Raw genomic sequence first — 27,128 nt, 5'->3', positions numbered from 1 at the left:
TATTGCAAATAGGAAGACTTCTTTCTTTTTTAAAGCTGAATAATATTCCTGTGTGTGTTTGTGTTTCACATTTTTAACTCCGTCTGTTGACATTTAGGTTGCTTCCATGTCTTGGCTATTGTAAATAATGCTGCAGTGAACATAAGGATGTAGACATCTCTTTAAGATAGTGACTTCATTTCCTTCACATATATACCCAGAAATAAGATTGCTAAATCATATATAGTACTTCTATTTTTAATTTTGGGGGGAACTTCCATACTGTTTTTATGGTGGCTGTACCAATTTACATTCCCACCAACAGCGCACTGGGATTCCCTTTTCTCTACATCCTTGCCAGCACTTTTTATCTCTTGTGCCCTTGATCTCTTTTCAAAAGATCTATTGAACGTGTGCTCTGTGCTGTGTGCTATGCTAAGTGCTTTTCATTTATTAGCTCATTTATATTCATAGTTGCCCTGTGAGGTGAGGTAGGTAGTATCATCTCCAGATGAGGATGTCAGAGAAGTTACTTATCCAAAGTTACATCATTACTGAATGCCAGAATTAAGATTTCACCCAAGAATGTTGGGTGACACCTAAGTCTGTGCTCCAGTCACTCTTACTGCCTTTGTTAAATGACTGGAAGAAAACTTTACAAGCTTTTTAAAAATGATTTTTTGCAACCCTGGATATGCCTATCTTTGGCTTAAAGGATAGGTTTCTGTTGGTATATCATCAGATCGTACTAACAGTTTGTGACCTGACTTAATGACCATGGATACATGGAGTTGTAGAGAGCTCTCATCAGTCTGACCTGATGCTTACGATTTTGCTTATTCCCACGGAACTTACGGTAGAAGTAGAAAGACAAGAGAAGACTGAATAATAGTAGAATGAATAAAACAAAAAATACAACCAAAACAAGTTTTTCTGAAACTATTTATTATGGAAATTTTCAAATATATAGAAAAGTTGACAGAATAGTGCAGTGAACCACCATATATGCTACCTCGATTTCATGGTTGTTGACATTTTGCTGTATTTGCTTCATGCCCTCTCATATATTTGCTTTTATTTTTATTACAAATTTACATAAATATATATCTATATAAACTTATGTAGATATGAATAAATTTATTTACTTATATAAAAATGTATTTGCTTATTTTTTTTCTGAGTCGAGTATCATATGTCACCCTAAATACTTCACATTCATCTCCTAAGAATAAGAACATTTCTCTTTATAAACCACATTATGATACTTAACAAAATTAGCAATAATTCCATAATATCAACTGTTGAGTCAATATTCCAATTTCCCTAATTGTCCCAAGAATGTCTTTTATAGCTGTTTTTCCCCTGACCCTAGGGTCCAGTCATGGTCCCATGGGTTGCATTTGGTTGGGTCTTCAATCTCTAACCTCCAACCCCCATGACATGGACTTTTTGAAGAGTTCAAAGAGCTTGAAGAATACTTTGCAAAATCTCCCATATTCTGGATTTGTCTGATTAGTTCTTTGTGCTATAATTTAATTTGTTCCTTTTTTTCTCATTTCTTTGAAATGGGAGTTAGGTTTACAGATTTGATTAAATTCAAATAAAACATCCAGCAAGAATATTTCATAGGCAATATTGCCTACTTTATACATTAGGAGGTACATTATTTTTATTTTTTTCACTATTAGTGATCTTAAATTAATTCACTTTGGGTAATGACTACCAGATTTCACCTTTTAAAGGCACATTTTCTTCTTTGCTCTAAGTAACTAATCTTGACACCTTATATCTTATTTATTAATCTTTCACCTACTGGTTTCAATCCCCATTAATGATCCTTGTCTGAATGAGTTATTGCATTGGGGGTTATAAAATGGTGATTTTTAAAATTTGACCTTTCCTTCCAAGTAATTGGGTAGGATTCTTCTGTAAAGAAGGGCTTTACTTTTTTTCCCCTTTCATGCTTTTCTATCTTTTTGAAGTATCACCATGAACTGGTAAATATGTATCTATTAAATTTGCTGTAGAGTCACTCCTTCCAATGCTCATATTGTCCCAAATTTGACTAATGAGAGTCTCCTTCAGGGTTGCTTCTATGCCATTTGACAAGCCCCCATCCATTTCTCTTTACATACTTTTTTCCAATATAGCATAGCAACATGTTTCAAGCTTACTTTGTACTTTCCATACCCCAGAATGGGAATTAGTCATTTTTTCCAAGGAGTCGTGGTTCCAGAAAAGGAGAATTGTGCTTTTTAATGGTTTTTGTTTTGGTTTTTAGTTTAATGATGCTCCCTTTTTTTCTTGCCATATAGACGTTCCTTCACTGAGTTCTGTATTAAATCAGAATTACTAAGTACCAGATCTCAGTATCCCAAATATGCAAGGCAAGGGGGGGATGGGGTAAAAGAGTGGTCTTTGCTATGCCAGAGGAAATCTTCCAGCTTAAGGCAAACACTTCCTACTTTGGCAGCCTACTATAATATATCCCGTCTCCGGTCCCCCCCCCCCTTGAATTTTCTCTTTTTCTTTCTCCCTATGTCCCTATTCATTCTACTTTGACCTTTACTTGTATTTACCTATAGAATGCATTTTGGAGTTAAGACTTTAAGGTTTGCAAAATGATCATTTCCAGCAGCCATTTCGGCTAATTAATTTGATGTTTAGGTTTTGATATGCTCTTGCTTAATATTAATTTATAATTGTTTATCTTATGAAGATTTCTTTCTTTGATGAGGTTGTGATGACTGCTGTTTCTTTCAGTTCTTGAACGGTGGTTTGCCAGATTACCTGTATGTTATATCCTTTTTTTTTAAATTTTATTTATTTATTTGTCAGAGAGAGAGAGTGCACAAGCTGTGGGAGCTGCAGGTGGAGGGAGAGGCAAAGGGAGAACCAGACTCCCCAGTGAGCAAGGAGCCTGATGCAGGACTCAATCCCAGGACCCTGGGATCATGACCTGAGCCGAAGGCAGATCCCTAACCAACTGAACCACCCAGGGTGTCCCTGTATGTTTGATTCTTGTCAGTCATGGTTTGGTGTGCATCTTCCCTTAGATTGAATTTTCTACATCTGTTGCATTCTTTTCTGTCATTTTGCCAGGACTGAGTTAAATATGTCTTTTTTCTCACTGTACTCCCGCCCCCAAATCAGTGAAGAAAGGATTTTACCCACATTTTCTTTATGTAAATCTCTTTCTCCAGATGGGGGGTAAAGTCTCATTGTGTTAGGGAGGAGGGAAAATTACTGTATTGTCTGGACATATATTTTGGATTTTCCAGGAAAAGGGGGACATTTCAAAATCTGGTGAATCAAGACAAATATAAAAAACTGATTAAGGATAGGACCGCCTGTTTTTATATTCTGCCGCATAGCATGTGTTTAAATGAATTTGCCTGTAATTTGTCTTCAAATGCTGATATTTAATTCTTAGGCTATATAATTGTGCTGGCTTTTTCCAAAGTAAAATTCTTATTCTGCATGAAGGTAACATGTTCATCTACTGTAAACATTACTTCCTATGGTAACAGCCAGACTAAAAACTTCTTTTTATGTACATGATAGCTGGCAGGAACTCTTGGGACCATCACACATCATTCTCGTCTTTTGAAGCTTACTGACAAAAAGCATGCAATGGAAAACCAGCCTGGTCTGACATAGATTGACTTTGAAATCATATTAGCTTATTTAGAACACTGTCCCTTCTCTTGTTACTGTTTTTAAGATATTGAGTATTCAACAAGCTCTTCTAATTAATGTATTCTTTAAACTTAGTAACCTATCCTTTTATTAGAACCACTCCTCTTCTACAAGCCATCTCTGGCTCCTTTTTTTGTTAAAGGTTAAAAATGAGAATAATGAAGCAATTGGTTATTTATGCAGTCATGATTGGCAAAAGTTATTAGAACAGGAACCTGCCCAGAGGCGATGATTAGGTTATGAAAATGTTAAGGAATACTGAAACCAGTCACCATTTTTGACATTTACGAAATACTATTCCCACCCTTAATCGTGATGACCTATTGTAAAAGTATTTATACAGAATAATTTCATTGGACAGTGATTTTTATACCAACAGCATACATAATTAAGTGCGAGGGGGGAGATTTGGAAATGATCTGAGAGAAAAATGGGCCTGGGAAGGAAATTACTACGAGAAGAAACAGAACTCTCTTTTGGATGGAACTGTCTCTCACACACCTGATCTACACAGTTAGGTGACCTTTCCAATTAGCATCTTCATCTTGAGCACTTTGCAAGTTTGAGGAGCTGTAGAAGAGGGAACCCCTAGTTGGGTTCCTGTGTTCTTCACATTAGACTATGAAAAATTTAGAGAGGTATATGGGCAGAAAATTTCCTGATGATGGTTTTATTTATGAAACATTGACTTAATTGGCATTATAGAAAAACAAAACAAGACAAAAATCTAATTATAATCCCTTTATGTTTAATATGGTTAGAACTTTCTTTGTAAATTAGGCAGTAATTATTTTTACCACACCAGTATTATCACTTCTACTCTGCATTTTTTTGGTAGCAGTTTTACTGAGATATAACACACAATAAAATTTACCCTTTTGAAGTGTGCCGTTCAGTCTATGGCCATACCACCCTGAATGTGCCCGATCTGGTCTGAAGTCTACAATTTAGTGGTTTTGAGAGTATTCCCAAAGCTGTGCAAACACAACTATCTAATTCCAGAATATGTTCATTACCTGCCCCCCAGAACCAGTACCCTATGCAGTTGTTCCCTATTCCCCCACCTCCACCCCTAGTGCTAGCAAACACTAATATACCTTCTATCTATATGGATTTGCCTATTCTGGATATTTTTTTTCCTTCAGCTTTTCTCATGTAATATATACTTCAGAAAATTGGAGAAGAGGACAGAAAGTGAACATGGATGACTAAAACTTATTTGTGATCCTGTCTACTTAGAACTGAGTATTCTTTCCCCTAGTTGATTGGACTAGGTATTTAAAACAATAACAACAACAAAAAAACCAACATCTTTATATAAATAAAATCATACAATATGTGTCTGTCTTCATTAGCATAATGTATTTTTGTGTCTGTCTGTGCCTTTTGTGTCTGTCTTCATTAGCATAATGTATTCAAAATTCATCCATATTGTAGCATGTAGCAATACTTTGTTTCCTTTTATGGCTGAAGAGTATTCTGTTGTATAGATATACTGCATTTAGTTTATCCATTTATCACTTGGTAACATTTGAGTTGTTTTCACTTTTTCACTATTATGAAGAATACTATGCTGAATATTCATTTACAGGTTTTTGTATGGACACATATTTTTTATTCTCTTGTGCTTATACCTAAATGTGCAATTGCTGAGTCATATGTAACTCAATGCCTAACTTTTGAGGGCACTGCTAAATTATTTTCCGAAGCAGCAGTGCCATGTTACATTCCCATTAGCTATACAGGAGGGTTGTAATTTTTCCACATCCTTGACAAAGCTTTTTATTGTTAGTCTTTTTGATGATAGCCATCCTAGTAGATGCAAAGTGGTATCTCATATTATGGTCTTGATTTGCATTTTCCTAATGTTTAATGATATTGGACATATTTTCTTGTGCTGCTTGGACATATGTATATTTTCTTTTGGTAAATGTCTATTCAAGTTCATTGCCCATTTTTAATTAGGTTAAATAGTTCCTTATTGTTGAATCATACAAGGTCCTTATATATTCTGAATACCAGTCCCTTATCATCTATATGATTTGCAAATATTTTCTCTCATTCCGGAGGTTTTTTTTCAATTTCTTAAGTGTCCTTTGAAGCAAAAGTCGGTTTTTTTGTTTTATTTTTTAAATTTGGAAGTCCAATTTATGTGTTTATTCTTTGGCTTCTGTGCTTTCAGGTGACCATTGCCTAATCCCAGGTTATGAAGATTTACTTTTATGAGTTTTACAGTTTTAGCTCTTGTATTTAGGTCACTGATCCATTTTCAGTTAGTTTTTGTATATAGTGTGAGATAGGAAGTCTCTCATGAAGAATGAGAACTTCATTGTTTTGCCTATTTGTTTTTATTCATTCAAATGTAAAGATTTGAGAGAGAAATTTCTCTTCAAATGAGATGACCATTGCTATTCTCTTTGTGAATTACTGTTTTCATGATCTTTTGGGGGGGTGGATATATGTACTGTGTTCATCTACGTGCACTCTCACCAAATATGGTTGCACTTTTGTCTCACTTTTGTTTATTGGAATCTGAAAAGCAGCACTGATAGATTCAGTTTGAATCAGTTTATTCGTTTTTTTCCCTTAATTTACAATCTCACCTCTTCAGCTACAGTATAGAGAATGCCAAGAACTTCTAAGTCTCTATCAGAAATATCTATCAGAACAGCAAGAGAAGCTCACCATGTCTCTCTCAGAACTTGGTGCTGCTAGAATGCAGGAACAACAGGTAAGCATCTTTATTCTTACCTTTTCTTGACTTTAATGGATCAGCAAGATGTCTGAAGAATCATTTGCCTTTACTGTGAGTCACAGAATATAACATTGTCTTAAAGCATGTGATTGAGGTAGTGTCATTTACTTCTTTTTTTTTTTTCCATCTCCTATTCCTGGGGCACAGAGGTCAGGAATGATTACTTGAAGCAGGCTCTGGGTCAGTGGGAAAGCTCCTAGTTGTAAGAAAGCACAGCAGGAATGGTAAAGAAAACTCACTGCTCTGTTGCTTAATGAAGAAGATCAGGTGGGCTGATGTTACTCATTGTCCTTGTGGAAAACATTAACGAGCCTTTCCTAACTCACGTTTACATTTTTAGAATAATAAAAGTGACTTGGTGACTTATAAAATCTTTAACTGAAGAAAATTGGAGTATTTTGCATGATTTTATGTTTGTATGTATATATTAATCACATAAGTATGTATGAGAGTCTTTGTATATAACATTTATGTATATATCATTAAATGGTATATATTGTATAATTAAATGAAGGTTCAGAACCCTGCCAATTGTGATGTGAAACAAGCTCTAAAAACTTACTTCTTGCCCTCTAGCAAGTGATACTTGGTATTTTTTCATATCCCAATGAGTTTAAATATTCAAATGGATGAGAACAGTAAGTGTTATATATTAAAACATTGTAGAATAAACTGTGCAGTAGGGTCCAAGCCATTCATATTAAATACTAAAGCCTGGCTAATGTGCTAATGTGTTATCTTCCCCTTTTGAATAATATCAGGTCCTGTGAATGATTTTTTGCAACCCTTCTAAAGAATATCATTGCTGTTTAGCCCAGAGACCACTATCTCAGATAGGTTAAGAGTTTGGACCAAGAAAACTTCAGTTTTGAACTTAAAGTTTAGACTCATGGAAAGGTTAAGATAATAAATAATAATTTTGCTGGAATGTTGTGTAGCTCGGACTTATACCTTGTTTTGAAGTCACAACACTTATAAGAAATGGCCTTGCCTGGCTGGCTCAGTCAGTAGAGCATGCGACTTTTGATCTTGGGGTGGTGAGTTCAGGCAAGCCCCATGCTGGGCGTAGAAATTACTAAGAAAAATAAACTAAAAAAAATGGCCAAAGTATGAACGATTTATTTGTATTCTAACTTGAAATAGTTTCTTTTGTTCTGTTTTCTGAAAAACCTAGGCTATAAATGACAGAGGATGGTGGCAGCTCATCTTGATGGTTTGGCTGGATTTTCCCTGCCATTTTGAAAGCAGGGCAGGCAGTTTGGAAGGTGGTCCTTGTCTCTTGTTCTCGGGTGGGTTAGAGAAAATTGTACCATAAAGATCAGGTTTCTGACCTTTGCTTTTGTATTTCCACTCCTTCTGTCTATATGACAAAGGTGTGTTGGGGGCACAAAAATGAAGGGCAACCTATTTGGCAAGGGTATTGGAGGGGAGGCAGAGGGTTTTTCGATTGCCAGTGTAGAGCCTTTGGACCTTAAATATATAGACTGAGTCAAGAAATAGTCGCTAGAGGGCTCTGGAGGCATCTAGGGGGCTCTAAAGACTTCTAGATAAGGAGGCCTCTCTCTTTTCTTTTTTTATCTACTTCTGAAATTGGGGGAAAATAAAACCTTCTCGGGTATTAATGTTTTGTTTAAGTTAGTGATTCTTGGCGGTTTCACTAGAGACCCCTCATAATTAACACTGACTCTCTAACCTTAACTTTGAGGAACAAAACCAAAAAAATCACTAATAGTAGAATGAAGATGTTGGCCAAGTACATGAAGAGAGAACCCTCAAAAGCAAAAAAAAGAGATACTTTTGAATTTTCATTTTGACTTAGTCATGAGAAAATTTTAAAACCATGTTTTCAGTAAGTGCCTGGTAGTCAAGTCATTATGTCTTATGTGCAATGAAAATGAAATTGAAGCTACTTATAGGCTCTGCCATTTGAGTTTAGAGAGGGAAAATAAATTTCTTTTTGAACGCCAACTGGAGATTGTCATCTTGCTTCCTATGTTATCTGTTTTGTTCTTTGTGACAGGCTTCTTTTACCTGAACATTCCCTCTCATGGGAATTGGGTAAATTTGGTCAACAAGTTGGTTTTATGTCAGGAAGGGCATCACTGTAATAACTCTGATCCTGAATGAGGATGTCAGGTAAACAGTAAATTTTATTTGTTCTCAAAATAAGGTGTTTTTTTAATTTAACTAATATCCAGATTTTATGATGGAGATGCCAGCAGTTCATTTTTCATGAGGCATTTATTTGACTTTAAGAGACTTTTTCTGTTTCTTCTTTGCATTGGTGGCATCTGGCTCAAACTGCATATTATAAATCTTGCTTATAGTTTAATTAAATCCACAGTTCACCAGAAGAATGCCTTACCATATGATTTTCTTCTTTGACTTCTGCCATTTCCTTGAAACTACTCCATTTACTCCATTTACTCCATTTTTTCCTTGTTTCTCCCTCATCCTCTTTCTTGCTATGCCTCAAAGGTGAATTTTCTCATTTATTCAGCCTGGATTCATTGTGGATTCTAGAAATGTTTTTCACATGTTCTATTTAGATTAAAATATTTCATTGATGTGTGTCTGCCACTTCATTTCCTGATCTTAAGAAATAGTTCTTACCCATAGTATAACTGTGATCTTGGATGTGGGAGGATCTAGTAACCACAGTTTTGGCCAATGTACATTTTAGAGTATAGCTTTTCCTATCACAGTTGAGTGTTATTTCTCTTTTGTGAATCTGAACTTTCATGTCACCTCAAACTATGATGCTTATAACTTCTACTTTAGTCTTATTGGATAGCTCTACCATTTTAGAAATGTTACAGTATTTCTGAAGTATTCTTTATATTAAGAGAAAGCCTAGGTAGCATTTTGAGTAGCTTCTCCCACTGTCACTTAAAAATGTTGGTATGTAGGCCTACCTTATTGTTTTTCTTACCTCTTCATTTTTTTGTTAAGATGATATAAAAAAAAAAGATTTGGAATCTTTTTGAGATTTCCCCTTTTCTATAAATTGGACAAAATGATTATTACTTTTCAGCCATGGGCAGTAGATATTAATGAATCTCTGCTGTTCTGATCTGGTAAAAGGCCTTTTATAGAAACTTTTCCATCTTGTTCATAATTACTTGTTCCACGTTTCTTAATTTGGGTCTGGGTCGTGGATTGAACAGAATTTGAAATATACTAAAGATAAATCATTGCTGAGTATATGTTTAATATTTCCTGGTGGTTTCTACTACCATTGTCTCCATAGTTTTGTCAAAAGAGTCAAAAGAGTTTTCGTTGGGGCACCTGGGTGGCTCAGTTGTTAAGCCATCTGCCTTCGGCTCAGGTCATGATCCCAGGGTCCTGGGATCGAGCCCCACATCAGACTCCCTGCTCGGCGGGAAGGCTGCTTCTCCCTCTCCCACTCCCCCTGCTTGTGTTCCCTCTCTCGCTGTGTCTCTCTCTGTCAAATAAATAAATAAAATCTTTAAAAAAACAAAAGGTTTTTGTTGTGCTTAGGGTCATAGTGCCTTAGGAATACTTCCTGTTCTGAGATTACTTTCATGTATTTTTTTTGGTTAAATTTTTGTTGTTGTTTAACTGCCACATGTAGTCATGTGGTAATTGAGTTCCTTACCATTTTAATTCTAATTTTATGCATTTTAATATGTATTTAATGTGTAATATTTATTTTAATTCCATCTAGTACTAAGCTACCTTTGAGTTTGAGTTTGTTATAAGAAGCCCAGATTTTATTGGCAGTCCAGAAGGTTCACCATACTTCTGACAAACCAAATCAAAGAAAAAGTCATGCTCTTTGGATATCTATGATAGAATGTCTGGCTCAAATGTACTAAGCTCCTCACAGAATAAAAGATCTATAGATATAACAAGAATACAATTAACAACTGACTTCTCATCAGAAGCAATGGAGGAACTAAACAGTAGGATGGCATTCATAGTCAAAGAGCTAAAGGGGGGAAAAAACCCAACAATCTAGCAATCAAGGAAAGCTATTCTTCAAAACTAAAGATCACATAAAGACATTCCTAAATAAAAAAAGACTGAGAGAGTTGGTTGCTAGCTTACCTGCCTTATAATACAAATAGATGTTTGTTCATAGGAAAAGAAATGACTTAAGACAGTAATTCAAATTCACTGAGAAATAGAGCACTGGTAAAAGTAATTATGTATCCCTCTTTTCTTAAATAACTTAAAAGATACCTGAATAAAACAATAATTATAAAACTATATTGTTGGGCGCCTGGGTGGCTCAGCTGGTTAAGCGACTGCCTTCGGCTCAGGTCATGATCCTGGAGTCCCAGGATCGAATCCCACATCGGGCTTCCTGCTCAGCAGGGAGTCTGCTTCTCCCTCTGACCCTCTTCCCTCTCGTGCTTTCTATCTCTCATTCTCTCTCTCTCTGAAATAAATAAATAAAATCTTTAAAAAAATAAAATAAAATAAATAAAACTATATTGTTGAGCTTATAAGATATAAAGATGGCATGTGTATTTGCACAAAGGGAGGAAAATGGAAGAGAGCTATATTGGAGAAAGTTTTCTGTTACTGGGATAAAACTCTTTATTCATAAACAGTGTGATCTTGTATGTAGAAAATCTTTTTTTTTAAGATTGTGTTTATTTATTAGAGAGAGTGAGAGAGAGCATGAGAGGGGAGGGGGTCAGAGGGAGAAGCTGACTACCTGCTGAGCAGGGAGCCTGATGTAGGACTCAATCCCGGGACTCCGGGATCATGACCTGACCTGAAGGCAGTCGCTTAGCCACTGAGCCACCCAGGTGCCCTGTATGTAGAAAATTTTAAGGAATCAAAAAAAAAAAAAACCTGATAGAGCTAATAATTGAGTTCAGCAAGGTTGCAGGATACAAGATCAATAGGCAAAAATCAATCTTATTTCTGTTTACTACCAGTGAACAACTTAAAAACAGATACATTTAATAAAAGCAGTGTAAGACTTACACACTAAAAACAAGGAAAACATTGCTGAGAGAAATTAAAGATCTAAATAAATGGAAATTATTCCATGTTTATGGATTGCAAGACTCAAGGTTGTTAAAGTGGCAGTTCTTTCCAAGTTAATCTGTAGATTCATTGCAATTTCTATCAGATTTCCAATATATTTTGATAATTTGGTTTTTGGAGAAATTGATAAGGTGAAAAAATTTATATGGAAATCCAAAGGAATAAGAATAGCTAAAACAATTTTGAGAAAGAAGAGCAAATTTGAAAATTTTTCTTTCCAATTTCAAAATTTACTCTAAAGCTGCAGTATAATAAAATTTTAACTTGACTCACATGACTTTTTCCCCTTGGCAAAACCATACAACCACAAGGAATGTATTCTGTCAACAACATGAATGAGTTTGGAAGCAGGTTCTTCCTCAGATATTCCAGATTAGAGCCCAGCCCAGCTGACATCTTTTAGTCTTATGAGAAACCAAGCAGAGAACCTAACCAAGCCTGCCTGGACTTCTGACCTGCAGAACTATGAGCTAATGAATTTGTGTTATTTTAAACCACTGCATTTGTGGCAATTCGTTATGCAGAAATAGAAAACAAGACATACAGTATCCATGACAGTATAGTACTGCCAATATAGTACATGCCATATATATGATGGGCATATAGATCAATGAACAGAACTATGAATTCAGAAATAAACTCTAGCAATTATGGTAAATTGATTTTCAACAAAAATGCTAATGCAATTCATTGGGAAAAATAATCTTTTCAACAGGCATTGATAGGACAATTGGACACTTAGAGAAAAGATAAATTTAGACCGTTCATACCATCCACAATTTTTTTTTTTTTTACCATCCACGAAGTTTTAACTTCAATATTAAGGACACCTTTTTTTGAAACCTAACTTCAGATACTGATTTTTTTCAGCACCAGTTTTTGTTTTCTTTAAGTGCAGTGCTCTTTATGCATATTACAGTAACCATGTGAACTTGAACACTGATCACATATATCATTTAGTCTTATGTAATTAATAGTAACCAGAAGTATTGCCTTTAAATAAGGATAAAAGTATTATTTTATGGTACATAGAGTACCATAGAAGGTACCAGAGAAGGTAATGCTTTATCAAAATGCAGAAGAATTTGCTGAAATGTAAGTAAGGAGAACGCCAATAAAGAACATGAGAAGTCTGAATACTTGGTCACATTTACTAACTCTGACTCACTGCATGTTACTGGTCTTTTAAAGAGTAAGTTATACTACTAGAGGAAATTACAACTCAAAGTATAGGGTAAAGGCAAACGTGTATAGACAGAAAAAAGATCAATGATTGCCTGGGGTCAGTGGGAGGGAAGAAATAAATAGGTAGAGCATTTCTTGAAGCCCATAGAACCCTATAACATAAAGACACAAAGAGTAAACCCTAATGTAAATTTTATGAACTTCAGGTAATAATAAGGCATCGATGTTGATTTAATCAGTTGTAACAAATATACTACAGTAATAGAAGATGTTAAAAATCAGGGAAACATGGGGTGAAGAGAGGAAGTATATCTTGTCTATTTAAAAAGTTTTTAATCTATTTTTAAATTTAAAACTCTTAAAAAAGTCTATTAATGTAAAAAAATACAATGAAAAGAAAGTACAGGTATAAGTAAGTCACTGTAAAGTTGTTACCAAAATTTGTTTTATATTCTTTTTTTTTTTAAAGATTTTATTTATTTATTTGACAGAGAGAGACACAGCGAGAGAGGGAACATAAGCAGGGGGAGTGGGAGAGGGAGAAGCAGGCCTCCCACCAAGCAAGTAGCCCAATGCGGGGCTCGATCCCAGGATCATGGGACAGTGACCTGAGCCGAAGGCAGATGCTTAATGACTGAGCCACCCAGGCGCTCCTTGTTTTATATTCTTAATGAACTATGTTTTCCTGGCTCTTGGCTGGAATGTCATAAATTACTTAACTGGAGAGCAAGCATAGCCATCCAATATCTGTATTTTAAGCTAAATTTAATTTTTCATATTTAATACATGTCATTTAATTCATGCAACAAGACTGTGAGCTATCCCTTCTTTGAAGGTAGTATATTAGTTATGTCTTCTTTGTAACAAATATCCACTAAATTTAGTGGCTTAAAATACATGTTTATTTTCCAGCACTTTCTGTGGGTCAGAAAAATTCAGTCAAGTCTTAGCTGGTTCCTGTGCTACAGGGTCTCTTGCAGGCTGCAATGAAGGTGTTAACAGAGGCTGTATTCTTATGTAAAGGCTTGACCAAGGTTGGGTAGAATCTGCTTCCATGTTCATCACATTGTGGTTGGCAGAAATCAGTTTCTTATGGGTTTTTGGATTGTGGGCCTCCTAGCTGGCTAATGGCTGGAGGCCACCCTCAGTTCCTTGCTGTGTAGTCTTCTCCAGGGTGGCTCCTTGTTTCATCAAAATGTACAAGCCAAGAAGGTAATAGGGTCTACTAGCAAGACAGAAGTTGTTGTTTTATGTAACCTAATTGAAGGAGTGAACTTTCATCACTTTTGCTGTATTAGAGGCAAGTCATAGGTCCTGGTACACACAAAGGGAGATGATCACAAACAAGAGCAGGATTACCAGGGGAATAGGGATCATTGGGTTTATTTGAGAAGCTGCTTACCATACGCGAGAAGTTAAGCAAATTGTATACCACAGTGGTATTTGAGTATCTGGAAATTTATGAAATTCTTGGGACATATTTCTCTAGGTAAGATTCTAGTTTGTTTTGTGAAAGTTTATATCTTTATTTTCATTTGTCTAAATTCTTGATTTTTCTGGTATTTAAATATATGAATTTTGTGCTAGAGAAGTCATGGTGGCTGTCCAGTCTGCAGAATGGATTATTCTTACTAGTTCTTAAATATTTTACTTTTCAGTATGTTTTTCCCATTATCTTATTTATTATGGCCTTTTTATTATTTATTCAGACATCTATACAAATTAGCATAGACCATTTCCTACCAATTTGAGAGAAGAGATCAGTCTCTATACACTCCATTGAAAGTCATGCATACCTAATTCAGATCTTCAAATCAGGCTAAATTGAATAATAAATAATTATTTGGTGACATACTGTAAGTCTCATAATCACTGAAAACCAAATCAACATGAAAGACATATATTTTCTATTGTCTTAGTATTAATTTTTCAAATCAAATTACTTGATAATTGGTACTGAGTGCACAGTCTTTCACATACTTGGGTATTCCACAAATATTTTTCAAACCAGAAGATCTATTTTTCATTGCAACCTAGACACTAATACTTGGCTATTGACTTAAATAAATAGGCTTTCTACTCATAGGTTACAGATTCAAAATTAAATCTGGAAAATATTTAAGCTGATAGTATTAATAACATTGAACTTTGTTCTCTACATTAGATATGATTGGGATACATGGTCAAAATATGTTGAACAACTTAGGTTTATGGTCACTCTTTTTGGAGTCAATATTGTTTGCCTTTGTATCTGATTATTTGGACATTTTTTTCTCAGCCCTACATCTCAGAAGGCTATTTTGTTTGTTTATTTCAAGTGACTCTAAGACTGTACCAGCTGTCATAGGTCATCATGTAATAGGAAAGAGAATCTAATACTAAACAGATTGTCTCACTATTACAGGATTCCACTTACATGAGGTTTCTAAAGTAGTCAAACTCTTGTAAACAGAAAGTAGAGTGGTGAATGTGCTGGGGGGGAGGAGGAAAGGGTAGTTAGTTTTCAAAGGATATAGAGTTTTACTTTTGCAAGATGAAAACATTCTAGAGTTCTATTATACAACAATGTATATGACTAAAACTAGTGTATTGTATCTTTAGAAGTGGTTAAGATGGTTAAATTTTGTTTGTGGTTTTGACCACAATTAAATAGATTGAGGGGCAGCTGGGTGACTCAGTCAGTTAAGCGACTGCCTTTGGCTCAGGTCATGCAGGGTCGTGGGATCGAGCCCCACTTTGGGCTTCCTGCTCAGTGGGCGGGGAGTCTGCTTCTCCACCTCCCCCTGCTCATGCTCTCTCACTCACTCACTCTCTTTCTATTAAATAAATAAAATCTTAATGACTGACTCACTCACTCACTCTCTTTCTATTAAATAAATAAAATCTTAAAAAATAAAGTAATAAATAAATAATAGATTGTGTCAGCCCAGGAATGAATGAATTTTTACTCATGGAGCAGAAAGTCTTGATCTGGAACCAGTTCTATTGACTGCAGTATGTAAGCAGCTGCAGTAGTCATCCTTGATTTTACAGAGTTAGCAACAGCATGCTCAGATAAGTCTAAGTGCAGAAGAGAGAATTGGGCCACTTTTTATTATTACATTGATATCAGCCTACTGTCCATCTGCACTCTTTCAAAGCTAGGCTTTTTATCAAAGGACCGAGGTACCAGCTGGAAGAAATCCTAAACACCCTTTTCCCCCATTTTGGATGGGAATACTGACATTCTTGTATCAGGTATCACTGACGAAGATATTTGACAGCACCTTCCAGGTAAACAGATAATATCTCAGAAAATATAATAACTGTCTTATTTATGGAGTCAAACCTTCTCATAACTTCTCTTCCTTCAAGTGCCTTTTAACTAAGTTAAACTTCAGACACTCTTGTTGCCTGATTTTTATAGTCTTTATTATTCAGTGAACATTAAATTATATCTTCCCTTGTTAACTTTTTATTTGAACCCTTGCTAGCCTGTTTGCTGCTTCTTTCAAATTAATGTGATTTTGATCCATAGTATAGTATTTGCTTGGTTAATCCTGTCATTATAGTAATAACACTCATTATCTGATTGAAATTTTAAAGTTCATGTCATGTGTAAAGATTAATTTTCTCATATGGGAGAAAGATAAGTGGAATGGATAGGATAAATGGAATTATTTATTTGGCAAATGTATATTGAGCACCTACTATGTGCTCACTGTTTTGAGTGTTCTGGATACAGATCCTGCCTTCATGGACCATATAATCTCAAAAGACAATTTAACAAGGAAAAAGAAATTAAATTTCAGAAAATAACAAGGCTATGTAATAGTGACTAGGTATGGCATACATGGATGAGCCCTTTGAGAATATTGTAATATGGAAAGAAAAATAGAGGTACAAGATAGCTGTTGAAGGAAGAAGAAAACTCAGTAAGAGGAAAGGCACATAAATAGGTCATGAGACCGGTTTATGAGACCAGGTTGGTGTCTCCAAATAAGTAACTGTAGGAGATTAGAAAATGTGTCAACTGCCCATCACAAAAGCTGGCGCAATAGAGAAGGGTTTGTGCAGAAGTCAGAGGTGACTGAGAAGAGCTGCTAAGATTCACCCAGTTCATTAGCCTCCTTTTTGAAGCCATACCTATGTGGCTTTCAGCTCATTTTGACAATTGCTGTAGCTATTACCTTCCTTTTTATTAGCATCATTTTTCTCTGGTCCATTGCTAAGACTTTTCTGTCACTCATTATTTACTCTTGTTTCTGTCTTTTTCCCCTTTTGTTCTTTGGCTTCTCCTTATTTCCCTCCAAGTCTGTAGATGATTTTCAAGTTCTGATCTTTCTCTTTCTGGCTTTTCTTTCCACCCTACCATCAGTCCCTCTACTCATTCAGAGAAGCTTATGTTGTTTGTAATCACTTGCAGATGGAAGACTTCTTAAATAAAGGTCTTCACCTGTGACTATATGCCATAATTACTTCATTATCTGTCTCATTACTTCCACCGCCACTACTCAGTGCCATGCAATCTTGGGGCTGCAGTCCCTGCCATCTTTTATTTTCTTGATTTCTCTTTGGTTAAGAGTCATTTGCCATGTTCACTTTTGTAATCATAAAATTTAAGGATTAGTTTGGTGCAATTCAGAGCTATAAGTAAACAGCCAGTGTACATGCTACTATTACCTGCTACACAGAGGTGACCTCATAATCTTTATCATAGTCTTAATAGCCCTTATTAGTGAATCTGAGTTAGAACAAAACCTATTTTCATTCCTAGTTTAAAGAGAGTTACAGAAGGGAGGAGGGTGGGGGGACGGGGTAACCGGGTGATGGGCATTAAGGGGGGCATGTGTTGTGATGAGCACTGGGTGTTATACACAACTAATGAATCGCTGAACACTACATCAAAAACTAATGATGTATTATATGTTGGCTAACTGAACATAAAAAAAATTCACAAGAAAAAAAAATACTTTCCAGTACTTCCACTTCCAGACAGGATAGAATAATTGCAACTAAATATATGCACTAAAAGAAATAGAAAACTAGACAGAATATATATATACAAAGGTTTTCAAAATATTGGACATTAGACACTGAAGAGTGTGATTCCTGAAAGAGGGGAAACAATCTAGATGAGCCGTACATTTGCTGAAGGATGCTCCGAGAGGGAGATTCCAACTGGCAAGGCAGAGAGGGGGAACCCAAGCAGAGACTGGTGGTTTCCAGACTGTGAGAAAATGGAGCTAGGAGCTTGAGGAGGCCAAGATAGTGTGAGATTGCAGGGCAGAACACCAGTAAAGGGAGAGCTGCGGTGAGAGATTGCTCCAGAGACCTGCAGAGGGCCTCTCTCAAGTTTTAAAATAAGCGATGATGAATGCTTAAGTATGAAAAAAGCCTAATGAGTCTGGAGAAAGAACCACCAAAAGAGGAAAAATCCTTAGAACTTACATAAGACTGTGAACAGATGCTGTTTCCACCAGCCAGACTGGGATCAAGTACAGTACTCAGAAGGGTATTTTTTCAGTAGAGGGACAGAAGCAACCCTAGGCTAAAGGATGCTGTGGCTCTCCCTAAAAAAGCTGAAAAACAATACTTGGTAGGATATATTTCCAAGTAAGTTAACTGCACCCAAAATAAAGCACAAGTATATTTATAGCCAAAAATAAATATAAAAATATCCAGCAACCAAAAAGGTAAAATTCACAGTGCTTGACATCCAGTCAAAAATTACTAGCCCTGAAAAAAAGTTACTAGCTCCATAAAGGAGGAAAATAGACCCCAAATGAGACAAAAATCCATCAAAACCAACCCCAAAATGACATAGATTATGGAATTAATAGACAAAAACACTAAAGTTATTGTAACTGTATTGCATTACATATTTTCAAGAAGTTAGAGGAAAGTTGAGCCTGTTAACTAGAAACAATATATATTTTTAAAGTCTCAAATAAGACTTCTAAAGACTAACTGCAATGAAAAATACACTGGAAGGAATTAACACCAATTTTAACATTACAGAGGAAAAGATTAGTAAAATGAAGACATAGCAGTGGGAACTACTGAAAATTAAACAGAGACAAAAAAGGACTGAAGGAAAGGAAGAGAGCCTAAGAGCTGTAGAACAGAGCTGTAGAAAAACTGCAGGTAGCCTAATATGCATGTAATTGGAGTTCCATGATGGGCTTGAGGGGGGGGGGAGTTGGAGAAGTTGAATAGAAAAGAAATATTTGAAGAAATAATGGCCTCCAATTTTTCCAGTATTATGAAAACTATAAAACCATGGATCTAAGAGAATCAGTAAATTAAAAGCACAAAAACAATGGCAAAAACTCTATGAAGTCACATCATAATCAAATTACTTAAAACCAAACCAGTGATAAAGAAAAATTCTTAAAAGCAGCCAGAGGAAAAACCATGGCACATAAAGAGAAATAAAGGTGATGATGGAAGCAGATTTTTTTTTTTTTTGGTCAAATAATGCAAGTGAGAAGACAGTGGAATGATATCTTTAAATTCCTGAAAGAAAAAATTTCAAGTTAGAATTCTGTACTGAGCAAAAAATATCTTTCAGAAGTAAAGGTGAAATAAAGACTTTTTTGGACTATAAGAGCTCAAAAGAATTCTTCAGCTACAAGCCTGCATTACAAGAAATGCTAAAGGAAGTCTTTCAAACCGAAAGAAATGATAGTAGATAGAAATATGGACTTACGCAAAATAATGAATACCATAAATGCTAATTATGTGAGTAAATATAAAATAATATTCTTTGTATTATTAAAGTCTGTTTAAGAGTAAAAGATAATTTTGAAGAAAGATAATTAACGTGGGATTTATAATATGTAGAAGCAAAATGTATAACAGTAGTACAAATTCTAGGTTAGGGTAATTAACATACTGTGTTGTAAGGTTTCTTATATGATATCTGCGGTGGCATAATATCTCCTGAAAGTACACTATGGTAACTTGAGATATATGCTATCAACTCTAATTCAGTCCCCAAAATAATATGACAAAAAGTTATAGCTATTAACAGTGTAGATTGATTGGAATCATAAAAAAATAATCCAAAAGAAGGAAGAAGAAGAGAGAAAAGGGAACAAAAAATTGAAGGGAAAACTTGAAAACAAATAGCAAGATTAAAAGTAAAAGGTTGAGGAAAAAAGGTGTACATATTAACATTAATAAAAAGAAAGTTGAACTAGCTAAGTTAATATCAGATGTTATATATTTTAGAGCAAAGGCTATTTCAGAAAAAGGTCATTTCATAATGATAAAGTGTTCAGTTCATCAAGATAATATAATAATACTAAATGGTCATGCACTTAGTAACAGTTTCAAAATATGTGAAGTAAAAAATGATAAAACTGCAAGGAGAAATGGATATATTGACAATTTTAGATATTTTAATATCCTTTCAATAATTGATAGAACAGTTAAGCAGAAAACTATTAAAGAATGTAAAAAATGAATTACATTAGCCAATTTGATGTGACTTTTAAAGAAAACACCCAATAGTCTAGTGCAATTTTTTTCCAAACAACACAGAATATTTGATAAGACAGTTTATATTCTGCACCTTAAAACAAGTCACAAGAAGTTTAAAATGATTCAAATTATTCAAAGTACTTCTCTCACCACAGTGGGATTAAATTAGAAATCCACAACGGAAAGTTGTCTCTGAAAGCACCAATTATTTGAAATTAAATGACAAATGGCTAAACAACCCATGTGTCATAGAAGAAATCAAAGGGGAATTATAATGTATACTGAATCAAATGAAGATGAAAACAAATACCAAAATTTGTGTATGCAGATAAAGTACTAAAAACATATAAGACTGTCTATATCAGAAAGAAAGATTTCAAATAAATGATTTCAGCTTTTGCCTTAAGAAAGTACAAATAGGGAAATTTAAATCCAAAATAAGCAAAAAAAAAAAAAAGAGAAAAAACTGGAGCTGAAATCAATGAAATAGAAAACTAAAAAGAGAAGTCATTGAAACCAAAACATGATTCTTTGAGAAGATCCATAAAGTTGATAAACCTCTAGGCAGACTGGTCAAGAAAAAAGAAAGAAGTCACCAATTATCAATATCAAGAATGGGATATATAACATTACTACAGTTTCTACAGATGTTAAAAGGAAAACAGAATTTTAATGAACATTTTTATGTTGATAATTTTGACAACCTACATAAAGGACGAATTCTTTGAAAAACACAAACTACCAAAGCTTACTTAAGAAGAAATAGATAACTTGAATAGCTCTATAATATTGAATTTGTAGCTAATAGTCTTCCCACAAATAAAACATTAGGCTCAGATGGCGTCACTGGTAAATGCTACCAAATGTTATTATTTATTTAAGAAATAGATAGTACTAAAAAGAAAACTATAGACCAATATGCATGATGAAAATAGGTGCAAAAATCCTCAACAAAATATTAGCAAATGAGTTATAGAATACGTTAAAATGATCATTCATTATGATCAAGTAGGATTTATTCCAGGGATGCAAGAGTAGTTCAGATTTGCAAATCAACTAATGTGATACATCACATTAAAAAAGAGGACAGGTAAAAACCATATAATCATCTCAACAGTTGCAGAGAAAGCATTTGTCAAAATACAACATCAATTCATGATAAAAACTCAACATAGTGGGTTTAGAGGGAACATACTTCAACATAATAAAGGCCATAACTTTTGAAAACCCACAGCTAACATCATAGTCAATGGCAAAAATTTTCCTCTAAGATAGGAACAATATAAGGATGTCCACTCTCACCACTCTTATTCAACATAGTATTGGAAGTCCTAGCTGCAGCAATCAGATAAGAAAAAGAAAAGGCATCCAAATTGGTAAGAAAGAAGTAAAACTGTCACTATTTCCAGATGACATGATACCATATATAGAAAACTCTAAAGACTCCACCAAAAAAAAAAAAAAAAAACTATTAGAACTGATAAATGGTTTCAGTAAAATCGCAGGATACAAAGTTAATATACAGAATTCTGTTGTGTTTCTATACACTAATAACAAAGTGTGAGAAAGAAAAATTAAGAAAACAATCTTTTTTACAATCGCACAAAAAGAATAAAATGCCTAGGAGATTAAACACCCATACTCTGGAACCCATAAGACATTGATGAAAGAAATTGAAGATGGCACAAACAAATGGAAAGATAGACCATGCTCTTGGATTGGAAGAATTAATATTGTTAAAATGTCTATCCTTCCAAAGCAACCTACAGATTCAGTGTAGTCCCTATGAAAATTTCAGCAGCATTTTTCACAGTGCTAAAATTTGTATGAAATCACAAAAGACCTTGAATAGCCAAAGTAATCTTGAGAAAGAAGAGCAAAGCTGGAGGTATCACAATTTCAGATTTCAAGATGGGCTACAAAGCTATAATAATCAAAAATAGCATGGTACTGGCACAAAAATAGACACATAGGTCAGTGCAACAGGATAGGAAAATAAACCCATGCTTATGGTCAATTAATCTATGACAAAGAAGGCAAGAATAAACAATGGGGGAAAAGTCTTTTAAATAAATGGGATTGAGAAAACTGGACAGCTACATGCAGGAGAATGGAACTCGAAGACTTTCTTACACCATACACAAAAATAAACTCAAAATGGATTAAAGACCTATGTGAGACCTAAAACCATAAAACTCCTAAAAGAAAACATAGGCAATAATTTCTTGGACATCAGTCTTAGCAACATGTTTATGGATATGTCTTCTAAGGCAGGGGAAACAAAAGCAAAAATAAACTGTTGGGACAACACCAAAATAAAAAGCTTTTGCACAGCAAAGGAAACCTTCAGCAAAAGAAAATGGCAGCCTACTGAATGGGAGAAGATATTTGCAAGTGGTAAGGGGTTAATATCCAAGATATATAATTTATACAACTCTACACCAAAAAATAAAAATTGATTAAAAAATAGGCAGAGGACCTAAATAGACATTTTTCCAAAGAAGACATACAGATGGCCAACAGGCACATGAATAGTTGCTCAGCATCACTAATCATCAGGGAAATGTAAATCAAAACCATAATGAGATATCACGTAACAATGGTCAGAATGATTGGTACCAAAAAGGCAAAAAAGAAGTGTTGATGAGGATGTGGAGAAAAGAGAAACTTCGTGCACTGTTGGTGGGAATATAAATTGATGCAGCTACTCTGGAAAACAGTTTAGAGTTTCCTCATAGCACTGAAAATAGAAATACCATACGATCCAGTGATTCTACTATTGGGTATTTACCCAAAGAAAATGAAAACACTAATTCGAAAAGATATATGCACCCCTATGTTTATTGCAGCATTATTTACAATAGTCAAGATATGGAAGCAACCCAAATCTCCATAGATAGAGAAATGGGCAAAGAAGATGTGGTATGCGAAGCACACACACACACACACACACACACACACACACACACACACACAATGGAATATTACTCAGCCATTAAAAAAAAAGAATGAGATCTTGACATTTACAAAAACATGGCTGGACCTATTAGGATATTATGCTAAGTGAAATAAGTCAGAGAAAGACAAATACTATATGATTTCTCTATATAGAGAATCTAAACAAGAAGAATGAACAATAACAAAAAATATACTCTTTTTTTTAAAAGATTTTATTTTGAGAGAGCAGGAGGAGGGGTAGAGGGAGAGAGAGAGAGAGAGAGAAGGAGGGAGGGAAAAGTGGACTTCCTGCTAAGCAGCGAGCCCGATGCAGGGCTCAATCCCAGGACCCTGGGATCACGACCTGAGCTGAAGGCAGACACTTAACTGACTGAGCCACCCAGACACCCCCAAATAATATACTCTTAAATACAAAGAATAAACTGGTGGTTGCCAAAGGAGAGGTGGGTGGGAGGAATGAGCTAAATAGGTAAAGGGGATTAAGATATACAAACTTCCAGTTATAAGTCATGGAAATGAAAAATACTAGCATAGGGAATATAGTTAATGTTGTAATAATGTTGTATGTTAACAGATGGTGCCTACACTTACTATAGTGAGCACTGACTAATGTAAAGAATTGTAAAATCACTGTGTTGTTTAACTGAAACTAATATAACATTGTCAGCTCTAATTAAATAATAAATAGAAAGACAGAAATAGTACTAATTCTATGCACATTTCCCAGAAAATTCAAGAAATAATACTTCTAAACTCATTATTTGAGGCTGGCATTACTGATACAAAACCAAAGACATTACCAGAAAAGAACACTGCAGACAAATATTCCTCATAAATTAGATGCAAAAATTAACACAATTTTAATAATATAAAAATAACACATTATAACTAAGTTGTTTATTTCAAAAATATGAGGTTGGTTTAACATTTGAAAATCCAATCAGTGTAATTCACCATATTAGCAGTCAAAAAATGAAAAGTACATTACATCTAGATGTAAAAAATAAAAATTTGAGAAAATCCACTTCCATTCATGATAAAACTCCAACAACTAAGAATAGAAGAGAATGTCTTTAACCCGATAAGGGCTTATAGATAGCATTGTACTTTTTATGGTGAAAGATCAAAAAAGGCAAAGTAATCTTCTCCTACGTCTATTTAATATTGTATGGGAAGTTCTAGCCAATGCAAAAAGAAATAAAAGACATGCAGATTGGAAAAGCACTAAAACTACCTTTATGTGAAGATAACATGATCAAAATGTAAGTCTACCTAAAGTGTAAGTGTACACACGAACTTTTACCAAAAAAGCTACTAGAAATTATACAAGTTTAGAAAGATTGCAAGGTATAAGATCAATTTACAAAAATTAATTGTATAACACTTGTATGAGGTACTTAGAGTAATCAAAATCATAGAGACAGAAAGTAAAATTGTTGCCAGTAGCTGTAGGGTAGGGAGTGGGGGCTATTGTTTAATGGGTATAGAGTTTCAGTTTTACAAAATGAAAAGAGTTATGAAGATGGATGGTGGTGATGGTTGCACAACATTATTACTTATTTAATACCACTGAACTGCATACTTAAAAATGTATTTTACCACAGTAAAAATGTTTATATTCAATTGTTTATCTATATGTTAGCAACAAAGTAGCATATTAAAACTTTAAAACATTTTAAATTGTTAAATTTTTTAAAATACCATTTTGTAATAGCGTCAAAATATATGAAGTACTCAGTGATAAATGTGACCTATACCCTACAACTACTCTGCAGAAGAATTTAAAGAACACCTAAATACATGGAAAGATATACCATGTTTATAGATGAGAAAACCAATATTGTTAATATGTCAATTCTCCCTAAATCTATAGATTCAGCACAATACCAGCTGAAATTCCAGCAGGCTTTTTTTGTCGAAATTGATTCTGAAATTCATGTTGAAATGTGAAGGATCTTATTTTTAAAGTTAGTAATGAAGACACTGTAGTAATGTAAAGATAAACAAATAGATCAATGGAACAGAATACAGCATCCAGAATTAAACCTGATATATAATCAGTTGTACCTAAATTTAAATATAAAACATAAAGCCATAAAACTGGAAGAAGAAAAATTTAAAAATAAACTTTTCACCTTGAGTTAAGGAAATACTTCTTAGAATCAGTACCACAAGCACGATTCATAAAAGGAAAATTGATAAATTGCACTTCATCAAAATTAAGAACGAGGTTTTTAAAGACACTGATATGAGAATGAAAATTCAAATCACAAACTCTGAGAAAATCGTGACAAGTTGCATATCTGATAAAATTGTATATAAAGTATATGAAGAACCCTCAAAACTCCATGTTAAGTAGAGAAACAGAGTCTAGTGCTTTACTTCTAGACTTTTGTTGTTGGTATCAAAGACTGGGGTGGAGAGAACTGGTAATATAATGCAAGTGTATTTTTCCCATATTTACTCTGTTTATACCCTCAGTATTACTTGAAATTTTATCCCTTGTGTGTAATGAGGTAATAAGTTCTCTCTGGTTTCTATAGGTCTCACCACTTATATTTTAGGGACCTCTTAACATTAACTTAAAGCTGTTAATGCTAATCTAGTCTCTACTCACAGAAATCTGTTAACTCACTTTTCTTAGACCACCAGTGAGTTTCTTTCAAAGTGTGTTCGTTTGTAAGGTGCTCTGACTTGCCCAGGCCCACTGAATGAGCCAGTTGTAGTGAAAATTCAAGCCCAGACTTTGTGATCTCGAGGTCAGTGCTCTTGCTGTTATACTTCAGCTGCTTGGTTGAAAATGAGTTTAGGGTTCTAATTTTTGCTCTTTCTATAATTCAGTTGTGTGCACTTGGATAAATCATTTAACTACCTTGATCTTTCATTTTCTTTGATAGAAGATGAGGAAGTAGAGGGAAAAAGAAAAACCTCTAAGGTCCTTTCCATTCTAACTTGTATTATTTTTTTATTCCTCATTTCTCCTTCACTTTTTCTGCCCCTTGTGCAACCTTCCCCTCCACTTTTTTTCTTTTTACCACCAAATGTGTCAGGGTCTGCTGTGTGAAAGGTTGTTTCTAAAAGTGACATATGTACCTCACAAACTCTCAGAAGACTGCCTGGTGAGCTTTCTGCAGCTGTTTTCCCGTCTTCCAACCAGTGGGATTGTCACTCTGATTCTACTTTTTCTGTCTTTAAAGCACAGCATACTCTGAAACTGAAATTAATTTCTATGAGTGTCATCTCGAATATATCTAGCTGGAAATTTTACTTCTAAATTTTCACATGCAGAAACAAGTCTTTTACTTCATGAGATTTCTCCTTTTCAAGGGTAGTTATTTAATGACAAGTATGCCCTTTCCTCCAGCTCTGAATTAACTGTTGAAAAAAAATTACATTTCTTTAGAACTTTTGAGTACTGATTGAATTGGATAGTGGAGGGGAAGATGCAAGACAATACTGCATAGTTCTTAGTTTTGGTGAGGGAAAAAACTGTGTAGTTGCTGTACCACTATGATGTATCTTTATATTGAACTGTAGTCCTGATTTTATTCATACTCAACTAATGCTGCCCCTTTTGCTGTTCTTTTACATGTATTTTAGCCCCATTTTGCTGTGCATCATAATTTCTCAGGAATTTTCTTGCACAGAAGCTTAACTCATTAACCATACATGGTCCGTTAAAAAGAAGCCAGCTTTCAAAACATAAAATAGGACATTTCCATTTGTGACTAACAGTTATAGCTGGAAAGCCTGTGGTTGCTCTCATTCCAGGTCCCTTCTTTTCATGAGTCTGATGTTCATGTGAGAACACTTCCATACAGCCTTCTACATTCCCCCTCCCCTTCTCTGCCTGTCCCCACTCTCTGGTCATCTGGGACCAGGACTTATATTTTTAACCAGTTTAGGATTATGTTAATAACCCAGTCATCACTTCATTTTTAAATGATACCACCTAATATAGGAACTATATTACATAGTAAGCTGTATTGTATTGTATCACGTTGATTGATTTGCGGATGTTGAACCAGGCTTGCAGCCCAGGGATAAATCCCACTTGGTC

At 34.6% G+C, this 27,128-nt stretch overlaps 1 protein-coding gene across 5 annotated transcripts in view; it reads left to right on the top strand.

Moving 5' to 3' along the window:
- Positions 1–27,128, top strand: part of KIAA1328 (KIAA1328 ortholog) — a 366,775-nt gene that overhangs the window by 134,313 nt on the left and 205,334 nt on the right. For all 5 annotated transcript variants that reach the window (XR_012380034.1, XM_025886685.2, XM_073898300.1 and 2 more), the window contains one exon: positions 6,282–6,409. Coding sequence is in view for 4 of the 5 variants with exons in the window: in XM_025886685.2 (XP_025742470.1) it covers positions 6,282–6,409 (128 nt within the window). In the remaining variant the exon portion in view is untranslated. The remainder of the gene's footprint in view (positions 1–6,281; positions 6,410–27,128) is intronic.

Source organism: Callorhinus ursinus, unplaced genomic scaffold (assembly GCF_003265705.2).
Source record: "Callorhinus ursinus isolate GAN/ISIS: 27379988/994484 unplaced genomic scaffold, GSC_fseal_2.0 scaffold11, whole genome shotgun sequence".
Classification (NCBI taxonomy): Eukaryota; Metazoa; Chordata; class Mammalia; order Carnivora; family Otariidae; genus Callorhinus; species Callorhinus ursinus.
The sequence above is the reverse complement of the archived record's forward strand: the minus strand, read 5'-3'. Positions and strand labels throughout refer to the sequence as shown.